Consider the following 22,500-nt stretch of genomic DNA (forward strand, 5'->3'; position numbering starts at 1 on the left):
CTTCCTTTCCTGTTGTCGGGGCGAACAGACATTCTCGTATTTTTCACAAATTGTAAAACTATTGTTTGTCGTTGAGTAGTTAATTCCAAAAAATAACTTAAATGTTTGTAGCGTTTGTTTCTTCATGATTTTTGTGTTGAAAGAATAACATACCGTTTTAAAAATTCAAGAGCCTTGCAATATTCCCTCCAGCTTATAACAGTTTTACAACTGAATATCTATTATATTTTGACCCTTTATTTTGTTGTATTCTTGTGCTGTATTTTGTAAACGTACAGCTAATATTTTTTATATTTAAATGTACGCAAGTCACCACGCAAATGATTTAATATTACTTAATTATTATTACCTGAGTAAGACTAATGTGCAAGGAATTACTCTTAATTAAAAAAATATTTTTAGAATTTTCTGGCATGTGCGGTTCGTGATTAATATATACCCATTTGAGGATATTTGTTGTATTCCATTCCAGGAATTTCTCTGCATTTCATTCTTTTACGAAGTACGAATAAAAACTATTTCATTTATATGGTAATTAACTGTTGAAGAAAAATCGTTTTCATAGGCCATATATTCTGTATATATATATATATATATATATATATATATATATATATATATATATATATATATATATATAATTATATATATATATATATAATTATTATATATGTGTGTATATATATTATATATATGTGCATGTATATGTATATATATATATATATATATATATATATATATATATATATATATATATATATATATATGATTTTGAGAAAGATTTTTATCTAACAAATAATTACCTTATAAATAAAATAGAGTATTCATTCGTACTTCGTAAAAGGATGATATGAATAGAAATTACTGGAATGGAATACAACAAATATCCTCAAATGGATATAAATTAATCACGAACAGCGCAAGCCAGAAAATTATAAATAAAATATTTTTTAGATAAGAATGATTCCTTGCACATTAGTCATACTAAGGTAATAATAATTAAGTATAATATTAAATAATGTGTGTAGTGAATTGCGTACATTAAATATAATATTATCTGTGCGTTTACAAAATACAACACAGGAGTACAACAAAACAAAGGGTCAAAATATAATAGATATTCAGATGTAAAATTGTTATAAGTTGGAAGGAGTATTACAAGGCTCTTGAATTTTTAAAATGTTAAGTTATTCTTCCCCAAAAAATTATAAAGAAACAAACGTTACAAACATTCAAGTTATTTTTTGAGTTAAATACTCAACGATAAACAGCACGCACACACACATATATATATATATATATATATATATATATATATATATATATATATATATATATATTATTTACTAAAACAAGTTTGTTGGTTTCACGAGTAAATGCCACATGACTCTTAATCTTCGCTAAATGTACCATGATGTATCTTCCTTTTATCGTTTCCAGTCTGCAGCAAAATCTCAGGATTATCTTTTTGCAGAAAACAATATTCTGTTTCCTCTTTAAGAGAAATGTTACACGATTTGAGTAATCTTTTTCCTTTGAGAAAAGCAGACGGGAACGTAGTAATTTCATATACTTTTATAATGGATAATGCGAGTCCTCTTTAATTATGGAGGTTTTTGTAAACAAATACTACGTGACTCCTGGCATCTCTTTTCAGTATGTTCGTTGTTGAATTCCTTCATAATAACGCATTTATTGAATTTACTGTCGTCCTTTCAGATAGAATTTCCTCTTTCCTTTTTGACAATTATCCTATAAAAATGAAGTATACCTTCCAGTTTATTTTTAATGGTCGTATTTACGGTGATAAATTGCACAGTTATGGGAGAATTATTGTACGAAGGAAAGCCGTTTAATTACTGCGAGAAAATTGCATGCTTTTAATTAGCGGTGATGCGCTTGATTTAATGTACCCAATATGTTTGTGTCTCTTATTTTGAGAAAGCAAGTTCTTTGATTAGTGCTTTCATTGATATAGAAGTGAATTGTCTGGGTTATTGGTTATTATGTATAAACAAGTAGAAAATGCGCCGAAGTTTCTTCGGCGCAATCGAGTTTTTTGTACGGCGTATAATCCAGGCCACCGAAAACAGATCTATCTTTCGGTGGTCTCGGTATAATGCTGTATGAGCCGCGGCCCATAAAACTCTCAGCCCGCCCTGGTGGCCCGTGTTGTTGCGTTGCCAGAAGCACGATTATGGCTAACTTTAACCTTAAATAAAATAAAAACTATTGACACTAGAGGGCTGCAATTTGGTATGTTTGATGATTGGAGGGTGGAGGATGAACATACCAATTTGCAACCATCTGGCCTCAGTAGTCTTTAAGATCTGAGGGCGGACAGAAAAAACTGCGGAAGGACAAAACAAAGCCGGAACAGTAGTTTTCTGTTCAGATAACTAAAAAGATAATGAATGTTTAATTACGCAGTAGATAGGGTTGGCTTTAAAGTTTTTGCTGAGGGACCAATGATTTATGTTGTAATTACACTTTTTCGTAATTTGGGTAATAACACAACCTGTTATATCTAGTTAGAATAGGGAATTGTGACCATTGTTAATCTCTCCTTACTTCATCTCGTCTTGGCTGAGACTAAGTGGCTGCAATTGTGATGAAGATTATCAAACATAACCCTTCCTGTTTTTTATTAAAAGTGTTCAGATGGAAACAGGAGCGGTTTGAGAGCTTATTAATACCGTCCATCTTTTATTGGGCATTTATTTTCATCCCCTTTAAATTAAGTTAAAGTAAATTTTAAATTAAAACAATTTTCTTCTTCTTTTTTTACTGTAAAGAGGTCAAGTTTACATTTTTGTTTCTTTTAATGCAAGGTAGTGATAAGTACATTTGTCTTTCTTTTACTGTAAAGTATTGAATGTACATAATTCGTTCTTTTACTGTAAAGTAGTGAAGTGTACACAATACTTTCTTTTACTTTGAAATAGTGGTGTACACTTTTCTTTCTTTTAATGTTAAGTAGGAAAGTGTAGATAATTCTTTCTTTTACTGTAGCCAAGTGTACATCCCCACTTTTGTCTTTCCTGGAAAATTATTGAGTGCCGTTAGGAACTAATAAGTCATGTGACTGAGGGCAACAACGCCTCGTCCGGTGACAGATGTTAGGAAAGTTTCATTAACCGAGGAAGAGAAGTTGTCAGACTTTGCCTCCCTGCATTATTAAGCAAAGCGAGAAGACGTGACAGGGTTGAATGACGCAATGTTTCCACCAACTGGTCTTCCTCATCAAAAATGAGCTGACTATTTCTCTTTCCATCCCGTAGGAGGGGTAGTTCCGTCAGTGCACCTCATGCGGTGCACTGTAGGCAGTACTTAAGGTTCTTTGCAGCTTCCCTTTGGCCCCTAAGCGCAACCCCTTTCATTCCTTTTACTGTACCTCTGTTTATATTTTCTTTCTTCCATCTTACATCCCATCCTCTCCTAACAATTGATTCAATATGCAACTGCGAGGTTTTCCTCCTGTTACACTTGTAAAACCTTGTTACTGTAAATTTCCATTTCAGCGCTGAATGACCTCATATGTCCCAGCGCTTGGCCTCAGGACTAAATTCTTCATTTTTTACTCTATTTCTCGTTCTTGAGAAGATCTTTTGATCTTGTGACTTTGTATTCCATCCCCAGAATCTCCTGTTGATGAAGGGAAAGAAAATGGCTCCCATCTTTTTAACTTCCCTACTTTATTTTGTAGAAAATTTGTTGATTTGCTTTTGTTTGAGAGTGACTGTTTGCCTTCCTCACTTTTCGAAATTTGATACTGTTGTGGGGAATTATTTAAGCAAAACAGTACAGTGACCTAAATAATTTACTCGGCATTGTACAGTAACCTACATCATTTACGCAACACTGCACAGCGACCTCACTACAGCCTGATCGTACTCTTGTGCCCCTAAGCGAGCATAATTTGTTTTCGAAAACAAAATCTATTATATAAAGGGTTTTTATTTTATTTTTGTTCGTTGACAGCGTAGCATTATTGTACTTAATTTTATAAGGCCGGTTCTTTTGTCTTGTAGAAAGTGTCTTTCGTTAATTTTGATAAGTTACATGGTGACAAACAGGCAACGATACCTACGATGATGTAATAATAACAAATTTAGAGAAAAGAACTTCACCTATTTTTTTTTTTTACTCATACTTTCTTTTCTGTTGTGTTTGTAGTTCATTCCTTTTATTTTCAGGTCAAGACGGGAAAGAAGCAGTACTCATCATGTTAAGTTCTTTTGAGTTGGCTTACAGTTTTCCCTCACATTTTTAAACTAAAAGTTATCCAGGCAAACTGTATTTTTGTTTGTACTTGTTAGCTTCCAGTTATATTTTTTTCTGTAGTTTTTTTGAGGGAGTTTACTTTATTTTTTGTGAAATCGTTTTCAGATTTTTGTTGCTCTCTCTCCTTTGTTTCATAAAGTAATATATATATACTACATATATATACATATATAATTATGCATATATATACATATACATGTACATATATATATATATATATATATATATATATATATATATATATATATATATATATATATATAAGGTTAAAGTTAGCCATGATCGTGCTTCTGGCAACGCAACAACACAGGCCACCGCAGCATTATACCGAGACCATCGAAAGATAAATCTATTTTTGGTGGCCTTGATTATAAGCTGCACAGAAAACTATTCGGCGCGTTTTTTACTAGTTGTCAGTTACTTGTTTTAAGTGGTATGTATATTTGGTGGTGAAACTTGTTTAAGGTAATCGGTGTACGTGGTGTTGAATCGTATATATATATATATATATATATATATATATATATATATATATATATATATATATATATATATATATAATATGTGTGTGTGGATGCATGCGTATATATGATATATGTTATATATATATGCATACTGTATATACATACATATAAATTATATGTGTATATATATTATATTTAAACAGGTGGCTATTTCAATTTTGTACCATCCCCCTGGCTTTTTTTTTAAACCTGGGAGGTGTATATATAATTTATCGTAATATGTATATGCAAGTGATTTTAAGAGGTTTGTCCCTCTTTAAACTTTAAAGTAAATATATTAATTTTGTATCGTCCTGTCTTGACTTTTACGTTCATGAAAGAAGAGTGTTAAGGATATTAAAAAACGTGTGGCTTTTAATTAAATGTATCTCGATCACTGTTTCGCAGTGTGGTTAATTAACATAGCCACGTCATCATATTGGCGTAGAAAATGCATATGTATTGGTAATTACAATTTTTTCTGAAGTAATGAGTTTTGCCGCCACTGCAACAGATTTCAGATACCAACAAAAAATTGTTATACTACTGTTGATGAAAAAGGTTTTATTATTTGTGGAGGGAAAGTTGTTCATGCAGTTTTACTTTAGAATTAGTAAAGAATATTGCATGGAATTGAATTACGAACAGAATTCAAGGGTTTTTTCTTCATAGGTGGTGTTATATCGTATTAGCTGGAAATTAATCGTCTGCAATCTGTATTTTTAATTGTTATAATTTTTAATATTTTTTTTACTATTATTCTCCATATAATTGCTGTCATTACCATTATTATGAATTCCATTTTTTCTACTTCTTCAGCAACTGTGTGTGGATATTGCCGATTATTATTTTTATCATGTTATCTTACATATCTAGATTGTGTGTATTGTATTTGTATATTCCATGTATATGGCCCTGAGCTGAAATAAAGGATATTATTATTATTATTATTATTATTATTATTATTATTATTGTTGTACACTGCCTTCTTAGAATATACTCGTGTGGCATTTATATTAGGTATCCTACTTATGACTGTGTATTACAGTAAAACTTGTCATAATCACATGTCGAAAACTTATCGCATTCATATCACCAACAGGCTAAGAATAAGCTAGGGACCGCGAGTGGGTAGTCATATGAAGCAATGGTTAGGACTATCAGTAAGTCGTTGACTTGTGTATAACTTGTTTGTGATATTTGTGCGATGAGTTTCCGACGTGTCTATATGGAATGATTGACTGTAGTGAGGAAGCACTCTTAGTCTGATAGTTTTGTCTATTAGTTTTATAGCATGAATAGGTATTCTGCTTGCCATTTGCATTTCATGTCAAATTCTGTTCATGTATATTGATGTTCAACATATCTAAATATAGGGGAGATTAACGTGTTACTTAGTTTTGTTTTTCTCTCACTCTCTTTTCCAAGCAATGTGCTTTTGCGGAACAAATGCGTTGAAATGTAATGATGCGTTACCAAGGATTTTTCAGTTAAATGAGCAGTTTAATATACACACCTTTTTCCGATATTGGTACACCATTAAATATTTGACAGATATTTTTTCGAGAGGCATCATACTTAATACAAATTATAATGAATTAAAAAAGTATATTTTTCAACGTGAAGCAAAGGAGGATACGAAATGGGACACGCTTATACAACTGGGAAAGAAAAAGTAAAAAATGCTCCGACGTTTCTTCGGCACATTCGAGTTTTCTGTACAGCGTATAATGCTGTAAGAACCGCGGCCCATGAAACTTTCAGCCACGGCCCGGTGGTTATCTGTCCTATAGCGTTGCCAGACGCACGATCATGGCTAACTTTAACCTTGAATTAAAAAAATACTGAGGCCAGAGGGCTGCAGTTAGGTGTTTGATGATTGGAGAGTGGATGATCAACGTACCAATTTTCAGCCCTCTAGCCTCAGTAGTTTTAAAGATCTGAGGGCGGACAGAAAAAGTGCGGACGGACAGACAAAGCCATCTCAATAGTTTTCTTTTACAGAAAACTAAAAAAGGAAAATTAAGAATAATTATAGTTGGGGCGGAGTTTGTTATCAGGAATTCATGGAGGAAATATTGCAAGAATTCCTGGAAGTCGAAAAATATTTTCAGTGTTTTCTATTTTTAATGTATATTATTTTCAAAGAGATTTGAGAGTGTTAAAGCTTATATATTTTTCAAATTTACTCCCATGCAATAGTCCCACTTGAAATGTATATTGCTGATATGTATTGAGAGTCATGTACGTTTCAGGAATTTCTTTTATTCCCTATGATGTTAATCAGATTCCATATTTCCAGCGTTAGCGAAGACGCGATATTATATCCCCAAATTATTTACCTTTCCAAATATGATATCATATTCAAACCAAGCATCACATTGTTGACGAACGTGGTGGGGATGCTCACTATTATTAATATTATATATCAGTAATACAACATCACCAGATACTGCAACTTCTCCCCCTTTTTTTCACTCGACGTAATGGCCGGTATAATCCCTCTCCCCATCCCTGGCACCAGGTAGAGTGTTCTTAGTGTTCTTATGGGCCCTTGAAGACCATCCATTGTTTGCTCTCTCGAGGAAGAATACGGGAAGAAGAAGAATAATGGGAGGGGGTCTTTTTTTTTGTCTTAGTGGCAAAAGGAAGGGGAGGGGATGGGTGGACACTTTGTTTGTTTCTTTGGGTTATGGAGAATGTAAAAAAAAAGACTGGAAGTTCACTTGTGCTTCATGTCTGAATGAACAGATGTTTTTTTTTTTTTAGATTGTGTGCATTCTCTTTGGCAGTGAATGGTGTAAGCGTCTCACACTGTAGGCTAGGTAGCTTTTATTTATTTTAACTTTTTTATTTTTTTATTTATTTTCCTCTTTTCATTTTGTGAATTTTGTTTCTTACATTTTTTTGTGATGTAAGCCTCTCAGTCAGTCGACTAGGTAGCTTTGATTTATTTTCATTTTTTATTAATTGTGCCTAATTTCGTCTTGTAAATTGTACTTTTGACATTTTTTGTGATGTCAGCCTCTCATTTAGGAGACAAGGTAGCTTTCATTTATTTAAATTTTTTTTTACTTATTAATTTTGCCTGTTTTTGTGAATTGTATTTCTGACATTTTTGCGATGTCAGAATCTCATTTATTCGACTAGGTATCTTTTATTTAATTTTTTGTTTGGTGAAAGTTTCCTGTTTTCTGACATTTTTTGGTCTCCTTTACATTCCACCTGCGTACTGTTTTGGCTAATTAAACGATTTTTTTTATAAATGTTAATTTTGAAGTATATTTATGATGTTCACTTTTATTAATTCCATTGTCCTTGTGTTAAGGTAAACCACCATATTTTATTCATGAAATCAAATGGCTTTTATATGGAATATTTTCTTGAATGAAAATGGCTTGTATATGGAATATTTTCTTGAATGAAAATGGCTTGTATATGGAATATTTTCTTGAATGAAAATGGCTTGTATATGGAATATTTTCTTGAATGAAAATGGCTTGTATATGGAATATTTTCTTGAATGAAAATGGCTTGTATATGGAATATTTTCTTTATCATATTGATGTTGTTGTTAAAGTGAAATTACCAATGAAACTTCGCCTTTAACCATCACGATTCTTTCCATTATGCTATCTACTATAATGGTACAAATAATATAATTACACATCTGTAAGTATTACGTAGTTATCATGATAATTTCACTGGACTTGAAGAACGTAAGTTATAATTATTACGTATTCATCATATGTAAATATATTTAAAACATCGTGTGATAAAATTCACAGCTGTGGTAGATTAAACAGAAATATCCCTCTGAGCAAAGGGAGAACTCTTTGTCCTTCCAGTACTAAAAGTTTGCCCCGGAAAACTTTTGGGAAATAATTGTGTCGCTTCGGAGATCTTGTATAACTTGGTACTTCATATTTACTTTTATTCGGCGACGAAAGTTTTGTCGGATTTTTGTAACTTCCGGAGTGGACTAAAACTTGAAAAAGTTTGTGATCATATTCCTCGAGGCATGTTTTTTTTTTTCAGCCTACGGCCTTCTTTCCAATTCCGGCTAAGCGTGTTTTTTTTTTCTTTTTTTAAGTCCTTTTGGGGTGAAGTTTCTTTTGCGGGTCACTTTGCCATCGCGACATTTTCCAAGGGATTTGATTCCGCTCCGCTACAGTTTTGTGGTGAAATAGTTTTGGAATTTTAATTTTGGGTATGATTTGGTTATGGCCTTAGTATAAGTCTATTGAGCAAGGTATATATGTATATGTATGTACATATACATATACATATATTCATGTATGTATATTTATATATACTGTATATATGTATGTATGTATGTATATATATATATATATATATATATATATATATATATATATATATATACACACTGTGGGGTGTGTTTTTGTCTTTTTTTGTGTGTAAACAACAATTCTTTGGCCTATAATACTCGTGCAGATGCATGTACATGATAGAACTATTCGTAACAAAAAATACAAATTCATTAATCAAATATCATTTCACGTCTATTTATTTTTATTAAACTTCCTCTTGACGTCAGCTACGCGGACCGGCTTGAAGTGTAGTAACAAAAGAGTAATATACTGACGTAACATCAGTGATTTGCCGTGTCTTTATAGTTTGTCTCTAGCACTTTAAGAAAGTGCCCCATTCCATATATACCACTATGGGAATTATATACCTTAGACTCTTTTTTAATTATTAATAATGCCTACTTACTTTCATCTCTCTGTGAAGTGAAGAAATGTTTTCGATTTGCTTTCCATTTGTTTCGCAGTTTTATAGTATACTGTGGAGTACGTCAATTATACTTTAGGGTTAACGGTGTCCCCAGCCTCATCATAAAAAGTCTTTATAGCCATTTTAGTACGTTTTTGTTGCATTACATAGGCCTTAGGCACTGGAGATAAAACCCATAGGCCTAAGGTATCACAAGAAGAGGGATGGATCAAGTTCAAAAGTTTCAAACGAAAGTCGTGTTAATATCTACGATACTCATCGAGTAAATGTCATGGGCAGGGTGTCAATGCTTCACGAGTGTGAAAAGAATGATCTATTTTAAAAAATTATTGTTAAGGAATATACACATTTCCTTCTAGAAGCTTCCAGGGCTCGTTCGTCCTTCTTGTAATGTTTAGGCTAGAAATGTTAAGGGTTTAACTATACCCCGGAGCTTGTAATGAATAACATTCTTCTAAGCATGTCTCATATGACACTGAGGTCTTTCATATAGGTCAAGTTGACATTTGATATCTTGTAAACAACTTCAGAAAGGATATTAATATGAAACGGATGGTTGATATAATTTGTTTGATTTTCCTTTCCACAAGGATATATGCATCTCCTTTCCTTAAACCATCAAGGGCAGTATTATTTTTCACGTGGCTTAGAATGTACTTTTCAGTTTTTTTTTTTGGGGGAGGGGGGAAGTCTGGCTCTCAAACTGACCAATCAGCTGGTGACAGGAAAGTTGCAGGAGCTAGGTCATCTCACTTAAGATCTCTTACCAATTAAACATAGGCAGACGGGTAGAGGAGAAGAATGAATAAGAGGTGGTATACAGACAAGGAAGTATGCAGGTATGCTAAAACAAAAGAGTTGAGAGAGAGAGAGAGAGAGTAATCTAAGATGTTGGTCTTGCCTCATGAATCATTGCGGTCATTGTGGCATGCTTGTCTGAAATTAGAGGTGTCCTTATGTTTTCAAGTTTATTTTACTGAAATAAATTGAGAATTAAGTGATGCTTATTTAAGAACAAAGTTCTGAATGACGTAAGTATTCATACGCGTATCCTTTCTTGTATGCCCTTAGGTACACATACAAAATCATTTATACAGTACAGTTGCGCATTTATGAATATTCAGTTGTAGTTAAATTGACACGCCGTGAGTCAGCCTTTCCTGATATAGATGGGAGTAGATCTGTAGTGTGAATCTTGTATTGTAACACCATGTATGAGGTATATTGCTGAACACACACACACACACACACACACACACACATATATATATATATATATATATATATATATATATATATATATATATATATATATATATATATATACACATATACATATACAGTATATATATATGAGTGTGTGTATGTACATACGCACGTGCTGTCATCAGTACAAACAAACGAAACTCGGCTTTAATATCGAACACGTGTCAGCTCTTGTTTTGGCAATGAAAGCAATTATTGTAAATTTACTACTTTAATTTTTGCAGCTCGATACATTAAGTCTCCAGAATGGTATTTTGAGCCGGATGGTAAAATATTTTTGGGAAATTGGTTCATTTTACCCTCAGGAATTATGATCCACGTAGCATTTTTGGTCTGACATTTATTGTGTAGATCAAATCCCCTGATGCAATCGACTTTGGACGCAAAAAAGAGGAGGAATATTCCGATGGACTTATTGTGATGTTTTGCAGTCTAAAATATAAAGTTGATTCATTCATTATGAAATTTCAGATTTTGATCAGAGATTGAGAATTTTCATTTGACTGATTTTTTCCATGTCTTAACTTTGTTAGAATTTTTGATAGCAAGGTAATTAATTCGGGACTCAATATCCTTTGATTGATTTTTGATTGGAGAATTTTGAGCAAGTACCGTTGTATATTTGTGCTATTTTGTGTTAGCATATATATATATATGTGTGTGTGTGTGTTCGTGTGTGTATATATATTTAATGATGTATAACAGTAAAAGACATTCATATATATATATATATATATATATATATATATATATATATATATAGACATATATATATATATATATATATTTATATATATATAGAGACAGATAGAGAGAGAGAGAGAGAGAGAGAGAGAGAGATCGGAATATTTTCGTATTGAAATTTTTGCTCATAAGATTCAATACACTTATCATAAACCATCATGGAGGATGATAAGTTTCTGTGAAAAAATAAAATTATTATTATTATTATTATTATTATTATTATTATTATTACTATTATTATTATTATTATTATTATTATTATTATTATTATTGGTGAAAAAAATCACAATGGCGTAAATGTAAATATATATTAGAAATATATATACAAACGAGAACTTTGGAGAACCTGCTCTGTTCTTCTTCTCAACGACTCATGATATTATTATTATTATTATTATTATTATTATTATTATTATTATTATTGTTGTTTTTCGTTGATTTTGCTATTGTTATTAAAGCTTTAACTAAACGCTGAAAAGAAACCGCAATACTTATCGCAACTTCTCATTACCCGCCCTCATTAGAATAGCCATATCCCATATCAGCTTATGACGACGCGATCCTCTGCTGATGAAATGACCTCCCAGACTCCGACAATACTGAATCTTGGCTTTGTGCAATATACTCTGTCCTGGCTTTGGTTTCCACGGCTAATGAGGCTTCTCATTACATATGCTGTCAATTTGGCGTGACAAATTGAGGCAGTTCCAGTTCGTAATCGAGTTTAGTGCAGTTGTGGAATTTACGTCACGAATTTTTCCCTTTTTTATGGGGAGTTTTAGGAATAATGGGTGATCAGATTTTATTGGTTCAAAGGTGATGCTTTTGTGGAAATTCGACTGGTTTGTTTTTCTGAAAATTTACCAAGTAGTAGGTGCTTAGATTTTAGTGATTCATTATTACTTATACATAGAAATTCAGTTGACGATTTTTTTATTTTGTTGTTAGTAGTAGATTAAATTTTGTAGAGTTGAAGTAGAACAGTAGAATATATATATACTTACACTAGTGTTCAGATCCAACTACAAAATTTAATTTACTGCTGACATAAAAATAAAAACTGTCAATTGAATTATATATATATATATATATATATATATATATATATATATATATATATATATATATATATATATATATATATATACACTCATGAATTTTAGAACGACTTTGGGAACTGTGTATATATAAAATATTACCGTGTTTTACAATATACGGATTAGATTTTAATTTTGATTATGAGAGTTCAGTATAATTAAACACCAATACTTACTTTTATTTTCGTGCAGTGATAGTTTTATTATCCTAAAATAACTTTAAATCCTTTTATTTCCGCATTTTTTCCACTTTGTAGAGGTGCTGAAATCCATTTTTAAGAAGGAAGAACGATTTAGCTATTTTTATTAGTCATGGATGACGTTTTGTATTTCTTACTATTACAATATTGAATCTAGATTTTAAGACGCGTAATTTTACTAATTATTCATATATCAAGACATAATGTTAGAATAGTTGCTAATTATAGAAATCATTAATATTGGTGGCTCATTAGGATATTTTCCTTTCTTCGAAACATCTGTGAATTGGAAATTTATTATTTCAAGAGGATCTCTCTCTCTCTCTCTCTCTCTCTCTCTCTCTCTCTCTCTCTCTCTCTCTCTCTCTCTCTCTCTCTCTCTCATTTCAAAATTCTGACTGCACTGGATGAATTGGGTACCGGGAAAAAAGAAATTGTAATAATAATTGAGGTAGTTAAACGTTCGTAGCATTATCCTTAGAGTTTTCAATAATTGGTTTTCAAATTGAATGTCGACCTTCGAATATTTATTTCCTATCATCAACAGATAATTAGAACAGCCACTCCACCAGCGAGATATCCCCCCTGGTTGAATTCCAGAGAGATTCTGGAAGTTTTACGCGTTTTGTTAAATTATACAATTCATCATTTTGTAGTAATTTAAAGGTTAAGAAAATTATGCATTTCATAATGACGTATGATCGATCAATTAGGATTGGTTTAAAGGTGTTCTAGGCTCTGTTGTAATAAAATTGTTCTTATATAAGCAGTTGCAATATAAATAAGCCACAACATTCAGATTTCAATGGTAAGGTCATTGCTTTCCGCTAGAAAGGTCTTTTTGCCCCGTTCCCCACATTCATCTCCCGCAAGTCCTTGGGATAATTAGAGCATTAAATTACCTGACTCATCCACCTTAATTACCTGTCCCATTCACCTTTCCATTCCAAAGAAGATAGAAGGTTGAAAGAAGCTTCCTTCAAATTGCTTGTATGCTAGGTAGATGGAATCTGAGCTGAGGACATTATTTGTAAGTTGCTTGATAAATTTCTTCATGTAAAATCTCGAAAAGAAATTTTGAAATAAATGTTCAATTCCTCTTTGCAGAAGTGAATTTGACGATTGTGGAAGACTGCTTTATTATTATTATTATTATTATTATTATTATTATTATTATTATTATTATTATTATTATTATTATTATTATTATTATTATTATTATTATTATTATTATTATTATTATTATTATTATTATTCCGAAGATAAACTTATTCATATGGAACAAGCCTACATGGCCACTGACGTGAAATTTAAGCTTTCAAAGAAAGTGGTGTTCATTTGAAAGAAAGTACAGAAGATAGTAGGAAATACAGACAAAAAGAGATCAGTTACTATAAAAATAAAATAAATCGATAGATTAGTAAGTAAGTAGGTAAAAATGTGAATATATTATTAAATTACAAGGTGAACTGCTTTAGGGCAGTAATGCATTGCATCTTCCCTTGAACCTATGAGTTTCTGTTTGCACAGCATCCCCAAAATACTAAATAGTTACTCCAGTACAAGGCATAATGGATAGAGTAAATTATCCTTGAATTATATTATTGTTATATATTTTCTTTGGTTAGTTTAGGTACTGAACTCATGAAACTTGGATTTGTTAAGGGTGATTAATGCAAATTTTTCTCAATATTATTATTATTATTATTATTTATTATTGTTGTTGTTGTTGTTGTTGTTGTTGTTGTTGTTGTTGTTGTTGTTGTTGTTGTTGTTTTAACGAATAAAAATGTAATAAAAAAATATAAAAATTCTGCAATTTGTTCTCATAATATATTATTATTATTATTATTATTATTATTATTGTTGTTGTTTATTATTATTGTTGTTGTTGTTGTTGTCGTCGACGTCTTAACGAATAGAAATGTAAGAAAAAATGTTAAAATTCTGCATTTTTTTCTAAAATTATTATTATTTTTTATTATTATTATTATTATTATTATTATTATTATTATTATTATTATTGTAGTTGTTGTTGTTGTTGTTGTTGTTGTTGTTGTTTTGACAAACAGAAATATAAGAAAAAATATTACAATTCAAATAACGTAAAATAATAATCTGTTTTCATTCCAGGTGGAGAACGTTCGATTACTCGATCGGTTTAGCAGTCGAAGGTCAACCGGAACACTCTACCTCACTGCCACACATCTCATATTCGTCGATCCCGACGCCAAAAAGGAGACATGGGTGAGTGTTGCTGGCTTTTTCAGTTTATGTGGCGGTGATTGGGATCCAGGGGGCACGTAGTTTGCGCATGCGTGAAAAAAGAAGGAAATAATGAATATGAGTTATTAAGTATTAACGTGCCCAATTCGTAACTCTTTTTTTTATACGGTGGGTACAGTCATTTTCTTTTGAAGAGCTCTGCATTTGTTGCGTATTATGAAAAAGTATGCATTTGATACGTATTATGTGTTATAGAAAATTGTGACGATTGGGTATCTGGGGCACGTAGTTTGCGCATGCGTTAATAAAAGAAACGAGTAAAAAATGCGCCCAAGTTTCTTCGGCACAATCGAGTTTTCTGTACAGCCGCTACAGCGAATAATGAAGGCCACCGGAAATCGATCTATCTTTCGGTGGTCTCGGTATAATGCTGTATGAGCTGCCGTCCATGAAACTTTAACCGCGGCCCGGTGGTGACCTGTCGTATATCATTGCCAGAAGCACGATTATGGCTAACTTTAACCTTAAGTAAAATGAAAAATACTGAGGGTAGAGGGCTGCAATTTGGTATGTTTGATGATTGGAGGGTGGATGATCAACTACCAATTTGCAGCCCCCTAGCCTCTGTAGTTTTTAAGATCTGAGGGCGGACAGAAAAAGTGTGGACGGACAGACAAAGCCGGCACAATAGTTTTCTTTTCAGAAAACTAAAACGGGAGGAAGATAAGATATTGAGTGGTAACTACTTTTATACGCTGGGTACAATAATTTTCTTAGGAAAAAAGTATCTCCATTTTTTACATAAGTGTCTTACAAAACGGCGATGATTGGGTTGTTGGGGCACATAGTTTGCGCATGCGTCAGTAAAAAAAAAAAGAAATATGAGCTATGAAGTGTTAGCGTGCCCATATTTATAACTATTTTTTATTCGTTGGGTGCACTCATTTTCTTATGAAAAAAATCTACGTTTGTTACGTAGTATGTCATAAAAAATGGCAGTGATTTGTTGCTGGGGTACGTAGTTTATGCTGATGCATTAATAAAAAAAATGAAGTTGGAATATTAGGTAAGAAATGTTACCGGGTCTAGTTTCTATCTTTTCTTATAAGTTGGGTACATTCATTTTCTTATGAAAAAGACCTGCATTTGTTGCGTAATATTTCTTACAAAATGTCGGAAGCTTTCATCTTTTCCTTTCCACTCTTTTGGTAAAATGAAAGCTGTTTCGTAAACTTTTTTCCCTTTCGCTTTTTCCATTTATATTAAATCGGAGGCTGTTTCGTGAACTTTTTATCTTTTCTGTTTTCCACTTTTATTAAATGGAAGCCTGTTTCGCAAACTTTTTACAATTCCGTTTGTCCGTTTTATTAAACCAGAGGCTGTTCCGTATACACATTTAATTTTGCAAAGGGAAATCTTTATTTACTTTCCTTAATAAATAACAAGTTGTCGATTACCTTTGCGTATCTATTTACAAAATCACGTTGCTTATTCAAGGGCGGCTACTGACTTCTGTGGACGTGTTATGTACTTAATTTATTATTGAGAGCGGCATTGAGGCTGGAGCTTTGGTCAAAATAGCTTTTGCTTTTGAAATATGATATATATATATATATATATATATATATATATATATATATATATATATATATATATATATATATATATATATATATATATATATATAATGTGTGTATATATATATATATATGTATATATATATATATATATATATATATATATATATATATATATATATATCTGTGTGTGTGTTCAAAAGCTATTATGACCAAAGCTCCAGCCTCAGTACTTCTCTCAGTAATAAATTATGTACATAACACGTCCACGGAAGTCAGTATATATATATATATATATATATATATATATATATATATATATATATATATATATATATATATATATATATATATACACACAAATGTATATATATATGTATATGCATATGTATACATATATTAAAAAGGTCTCTTATGAAGGGTGTGTTAGATTTAACTGTATAATTCAAGATAAACTTTGGGTTATAGCTACGTTTTCATATGAAATTGACAGAGAAACAAGAACTGCGACGGATTCATTAATCTTTATAAGATGAACAAGAAAAAAAAGCAAAAACAAGGTTATTTGGAGATTTGAACCCCCCCCCCACAAGACAGTCCGCTCCCCAAGTGACCAGTTTCCCAAAAAAACTTCCATTCTTATCTCTTCTGAAATATAATCACTTGTTGCGAGTCATGAGGTCCACCTCTGCCAGAATATTTCATAAAAATCCACAAGGGAGGAAACAGTGAGTTAGAAGAAAGTGGGGCCTAATTACTAAATACGTTTTAAGTTCATTTTTCAACTTGTGTGCATCACTTGAGCCGGGAACGCAATTAGTTATCAAGAGATCTTTTTCTCGTGTTTTTAATCGCCTCTGCTATGTATTCAAAGCATCAAGAAGTTTATAATATCTTGCCTCTTCCACATCAATTTTATAGGATGTATTCTGGAGATGGTTAGTATAGCTTACGGTATTTACCATTTTAGCATATAATTTTGCCAAGTTTTTGCTAATGGAAAGATTTGCATATTGCATTGAATTAGGTGATATTTTGTTTTGAGCAGCCATCTTGAGGGAAACTGGGACCTGTTCAGAATAAGAAAAAAATAATTTTTTTTATTGTAGCATCGGCTTAAAGGTGGCCGAACACTGTTGCTCGCCGAATTGAATTTTAAAGATGTTAGGGCGATATTGGAAATATTTTCCCCCTAAACAGCCTGCCTTAGCAATATTTGGAAGCTGTGGGCTCCTTTTGACGAAAAAGTGAATGTAAAACGGGAAATTTATATATATATATATATATATATATATATATATATATATATATATATATATATATATGTGTGTGTGTGTGTGTGTGTGTGTGTGTGTATGTGTATGTGTGTATTTATTTACATATGTATATAAATATATACATATATATAATATATACACAGTATACAGTATATATGTGTGTGCATATGTATATATGTACAGAAAATATATATAAAAATATATTGTGTATGTGTGCACTTGCGCATCATGCGCAAGCGCGTGCATGCACATTGTCAATATAAACAAAAACGAGGAATAAACGATTATTAAGTAACTCAAAGATGAATGACCTTAACGAAATATGTAGTTTTCTGTTTCTGCTGTTGTAACAAATGATAGTATATGCTTTCCCACATTTAGCTTTCCCTCCTTTCAATGTTTTGATAACTTTGCGTCTTATGGAGCCGTATTTGTAAGCTCAAAGTTTTCCTTGTCACGTAAAGGACGAAAAGACATCCATATTTAGCCCAACCACTTGACGATATTCCATTGCTTACCATAATCGGTATTGTATAGAATTCAGCTTTTCCTTGTTTGTTTAAAAGACGATGACACGTCCGATGCCAACCTGTGTTTGTGTTTTCCCAGGGTTTCCCACTGTACGTTGCGGGCAAAATAAAACTCCTCTTTCTGATAGGATGCATTCATACTGTGATGTTTTCCATTTTATATCATAAGCGATAGCCTGTCATCTTGCGCCGGTTACGTTTTTTACCTGTGTTACAAGATTTTCAAAGGACGATGTCACATTCCTTGCCCTACTAGGCCATTCACGTATTAGTGATGCCTTCATTTCATGTAATGGACGATGGCACATACCCTGTCATACATATTTCCAGTGTTTCAATATATCTTTTTTTACGTGGTGGACGAAATCACATTTTTTGTCATATTACGCTAGTTACATATTTCCAGCGAATTGAATTTATCGTAGAAACACCCTCACATAGTTTGCTACACAGTATGATGCATTGCCAGTATGATGCATGGTAGATACCATATCTCACACTACGCTTCGGCGTCTACATATCATCAGAATAATCCCGCGCCTCTCGCCTCCCCAAGGGAAATTGAACTGTCTGAATGACGTGGCGATAAAACGCTCTTTAAAAACGTTACGTTACGTTAACAGCAGAGTGAAAGTGTTGTAATCGATATAACCACCCATTTCTCTCTCTCTCTCTCTCTCTCTCTCTCTCTCTCTCTCTCTCTCTCTCTCTCTCTCCTGGTTCTGTAGGACACATTTATCACGGAAAATGTCATTGTCGCTCTAGTTGTGATTTATCTCTATTGCGGCACCGCGCGATCTTGAGGTATTGAAGTGCGGGAAGGTGTGTGTTCGCCACCTACCGTATTTTTGAAAAGGGGGGTTCTTAAAGGTGAAGTGCTGGAGTCCTCTTATGAATAAGTCTGGCAATAATATGATCTCTATGGGATTTTATTTATCGGGTTTTTATGAGATCTGTTGGTATTGAAAGTCTTCATAAGTTTAGTAAAAAAAAAAAAAAATCGTGTTAGTGGTCAAATGATATGAATATATTGCTTGGCCGTCACACAAGGTCATCAGGAGAATTACTTAGAAGAATGTTGTTTGGTTTCAGTTATTTCAGTTATTGTTATTTTTCAGTTATTTTGGTTACTGTTATTTTTCTGTTATTTCATTTATTGTTATTTTTGTTGTGTTGATGGCGTTATAAGCAGTTTCAACAAAAACGCCGATGATTTGACTAAATGGGACAAGTATTATCTCTCTGAAAGAGAAGGAAAGATACAATTTCTCTCTCTCTCTCTCTCTCTCTCTCTCTCTCTCTCTCTCTCTTTTAAAGGGGATTTGTTTGAGGATCGAAGGAAAGCACTCGAGTCGGATGACCCACATGGGAAAGATCCTTGTTTCAACAGATGTCCACGAAACTCATTCCTTGGTCATACAAACTTAAACTGAAAAGACCAAACTCTCCTAATAAGATGTTCCTCCTCCTCCTCCTCCTCCTCCTCCTCCTCCCTTCCTTCCTTCCCTTCCTTCCTTCCTTCCTTCCTCCCTCCCTCCCTCCTTCCTCCTCCTCCTCCTCCTCCTCCTCCTCCTCCTCCTCCTCCTCCTCCTCCTCCCCCTCCTCCCCTCCTCCTCCTCCCTCCTCCTCCTCCTCCTCCTCCTCCTCCTCCTTCCTCCTCCTCCTCCTCCTCCTTCCTTCCTTCCTCTCTCCCTCCCTCCTTCCTTCCTTCCTTCCTTCCTTCCTTCCTTCCTCCTCCTCCTCCCTCCCTTCTTTCCTCCCTCCTTCCTTCCTTCCTTCCTTCCTTCCTTCCTTCCTTCCTTCCTTCCTTCCTCTCCTTCCTCCCTCCCCTCCCCTCCTCCTCCTCCCTCCTCCCTCCTCCTCCTCCTCCCTCCCTCCTCCCTCCCTCCTCCCCCTCCTCCTCCTCCCCTTCCTCTCCTCCCTCCCTCCCTCCTCCTTCCTCCTCCTCCTCCTCCTCCTCCTCCTCCTCCTCCTCCTCCTCCTCCTCCTCCTCCTCATTACTTCCTATTTCCCCAAGAGACTAAAAAAGTGTTTGATGTACGGGACGGTTTTGTGGGGATGTTGTAAAAGATATATGTAAAATATGGCCGCGTATGTCTCCCATTTTATTGTGACGGTTATATGAGCGGTGGGAGTCTGTCATAACGGGATTCTTTGTGCCGTCTATCGAATTTGAATTTCAAATTTATATTTTTCTGTGGCGTCTACTGCTAATATTGCTGCTGCTGCTTCTACTTTTGTTGCCCATACGAGTGCTGTTAGTCATTGAAGTGATTGGTGGTGTTGTTTGTGCGAGTTTTAAGCAACTATTTATAAAAGAAAAAAGATATAATGTAATCTTTTGTTCTGAAATCCGGAGAATACAAGGATGCTCCTCTTTGGCAGTTTAAACCTTTTAGGCCTTGTCTAATATTTGTTTTGTAAGTCCTGTGTGTAGGTTCACTGTCCGGAAATGGTCATTTTATTATTAGGTTATATATAATTATTCCAGTGTGAGTTAGTTACTAATTAGCTAGTAGCTAGTTCTAGTAAATATCGGTGATTAATTGTATACCATAGCTAATCTTTTTAATAATCGTAGTATATTTTTTATAAAATATTTTTCGAAACGTGTCACTTTCCCAGTACAAGTTAGCTGCTTTCCCTGACGGATAATGATAATGAGTTTCGCTCTTTGGTTAGTAGTAGTAGTAGTAGTAGTAGTAGTAGTAGTAGTAGTGTATTTGGCTTATGAAATGCTAGGCAGAAATAGATATTTAAAGTGTTCTCGTCAGAAGAGTGCCCTTATCGCCTGAGCAAGTGTTTTACACCATGAGCTGGTCCCCGCAACCTGTTCGAACAAGTTCTTGTCAAGGCAACTGTTATTTTACTGGTTATTGCTTAAATGGTTCGATTATGTAGGTGTTAGAATAAATTCAAAGTCTCATTCCGTCTTCCATATGCACGTAATTTTTGCATCTTTGAACATTTTAATATTTTGATTACTCTGCACATGGGTGATAGGTTAGCTTAATACTGTTTGCACGATTACACATTTCTTTTCTGTGTATATGGCAGAATACATACCGAAGATTCGCAGTATCTGGTGAAATAAGTGAACATTATTCTGTCTACATCTGTGGACGTTCTTCAATTATCTTTATGTAAATGGTATTCCCTTCCAGTAATGGGAACATAGCAAGAATTATTTAGAGGTTATTATGAAACAAGTAAAAAATGCGCCGAAGTTTCTTCCGCGCAATCGTGTTTTCTATACAGCCGCTACAGCGTATAATCAAGACCACCGAAAAATAGATCTATCTTTCGGTGGTCTCGGTATAGTGCTGTATGAGCCGCGGCCCGTGAAACTCTCAGCCGGCCGTGGTGGCCTGTGTTGTTGCGTTTCCAGAAGCACGATCATGGCTAATTTTAACCTCAAAAAAAAAAAAAAAACTACTGAGGCCAGAGGGCTGCAAGTTGGTATGTTTGATGATTAGAGGGTGGATGATCAACATACCAGTTTGCAGCCCTCTAGCCTTAGTAGTTTGTAATATCTGAGATTGGACAGAAAAAGCGCGAACAGAAAAAACTGAGGACAGAATAAAGTGTGGGCGGACAGACAAAGCCGACACAATAGTTTTCTTTTCAGAAAACTAAAAAGTGAAAACTTAGTTGTGTGAGGCCGCACTGTTTAGAACTTCTGATTTGTACGAGGAATTCTAAGGCGTGGGAACGTAAACTTTAGGTTGTTGTCGGACTGTAATCCCATGGGATCTATAACATTTCGTTTAGACTTAAGTGAAAGAGAAATACATTAAAATTCTTTAGAATCAATAGTAAAAAGACTTTAATTAGAATCTAAGCGCTAAAGGAGGCATCGGTTTCACTTCAGAGTAACTGCGAAATACATTTAAGTGATCCAGTATAATTTGTTGTGATATAATAATGATTTTTGTTTTTGTCGATGCAGTGACTTGATTCTACAAATCACTGGAACAGTCCTGTACTTTCCTTGCAAGGCTCAGTTCTTCTATCAAGGCTAGAATGCTTGTTTTC

The 22,500-nt window shown here is 33.5% G+C and overlaps 1 protein-coding gene across 3 annotated transcripts in view; it reads left to right on the top strand.

Annotated features, from left to right (window-relative positions):
- Mtmr6 (Myotubularin related protein 6) overlaps positions 1-22,500 on the top strand; it is an 897,059-nt gene that overhangs the window by 650,928 nt on the left and 223,631 nt on the right. For all 3 annotated transcript variants that reach the window (XM_067115371.1, XM_067115372.1, XM_067115373.1), the window contains exon 3: positions 14,989-15,102. In XM_067115371.1, the coding sequence (XP_066971472.1) occupies positions 14,989-15,102 (114 nt within the window). The remainder of the gene's footprint in view (positions 1-14,988; positions 15,103-22,500) is intronic.

This window comes from Macrobrachium rosenbergii, chromosome 13 (genome assembly GCF_040412425.1).
Source record: "Macrobrachium rosenbergii isolate ZJJX-2024 chromosome 13, ASM4041242v1, whole genome shotgun sequence".
In the NCBI taxonomy this organism is placed as follows: domain Eukaryota; kingdom Metazoa; phylum Arthropoda; class Malacostraca; order Decapoda; family Palaemonidae; genus Macrobrachium; species Macrobrachium rosenbergii.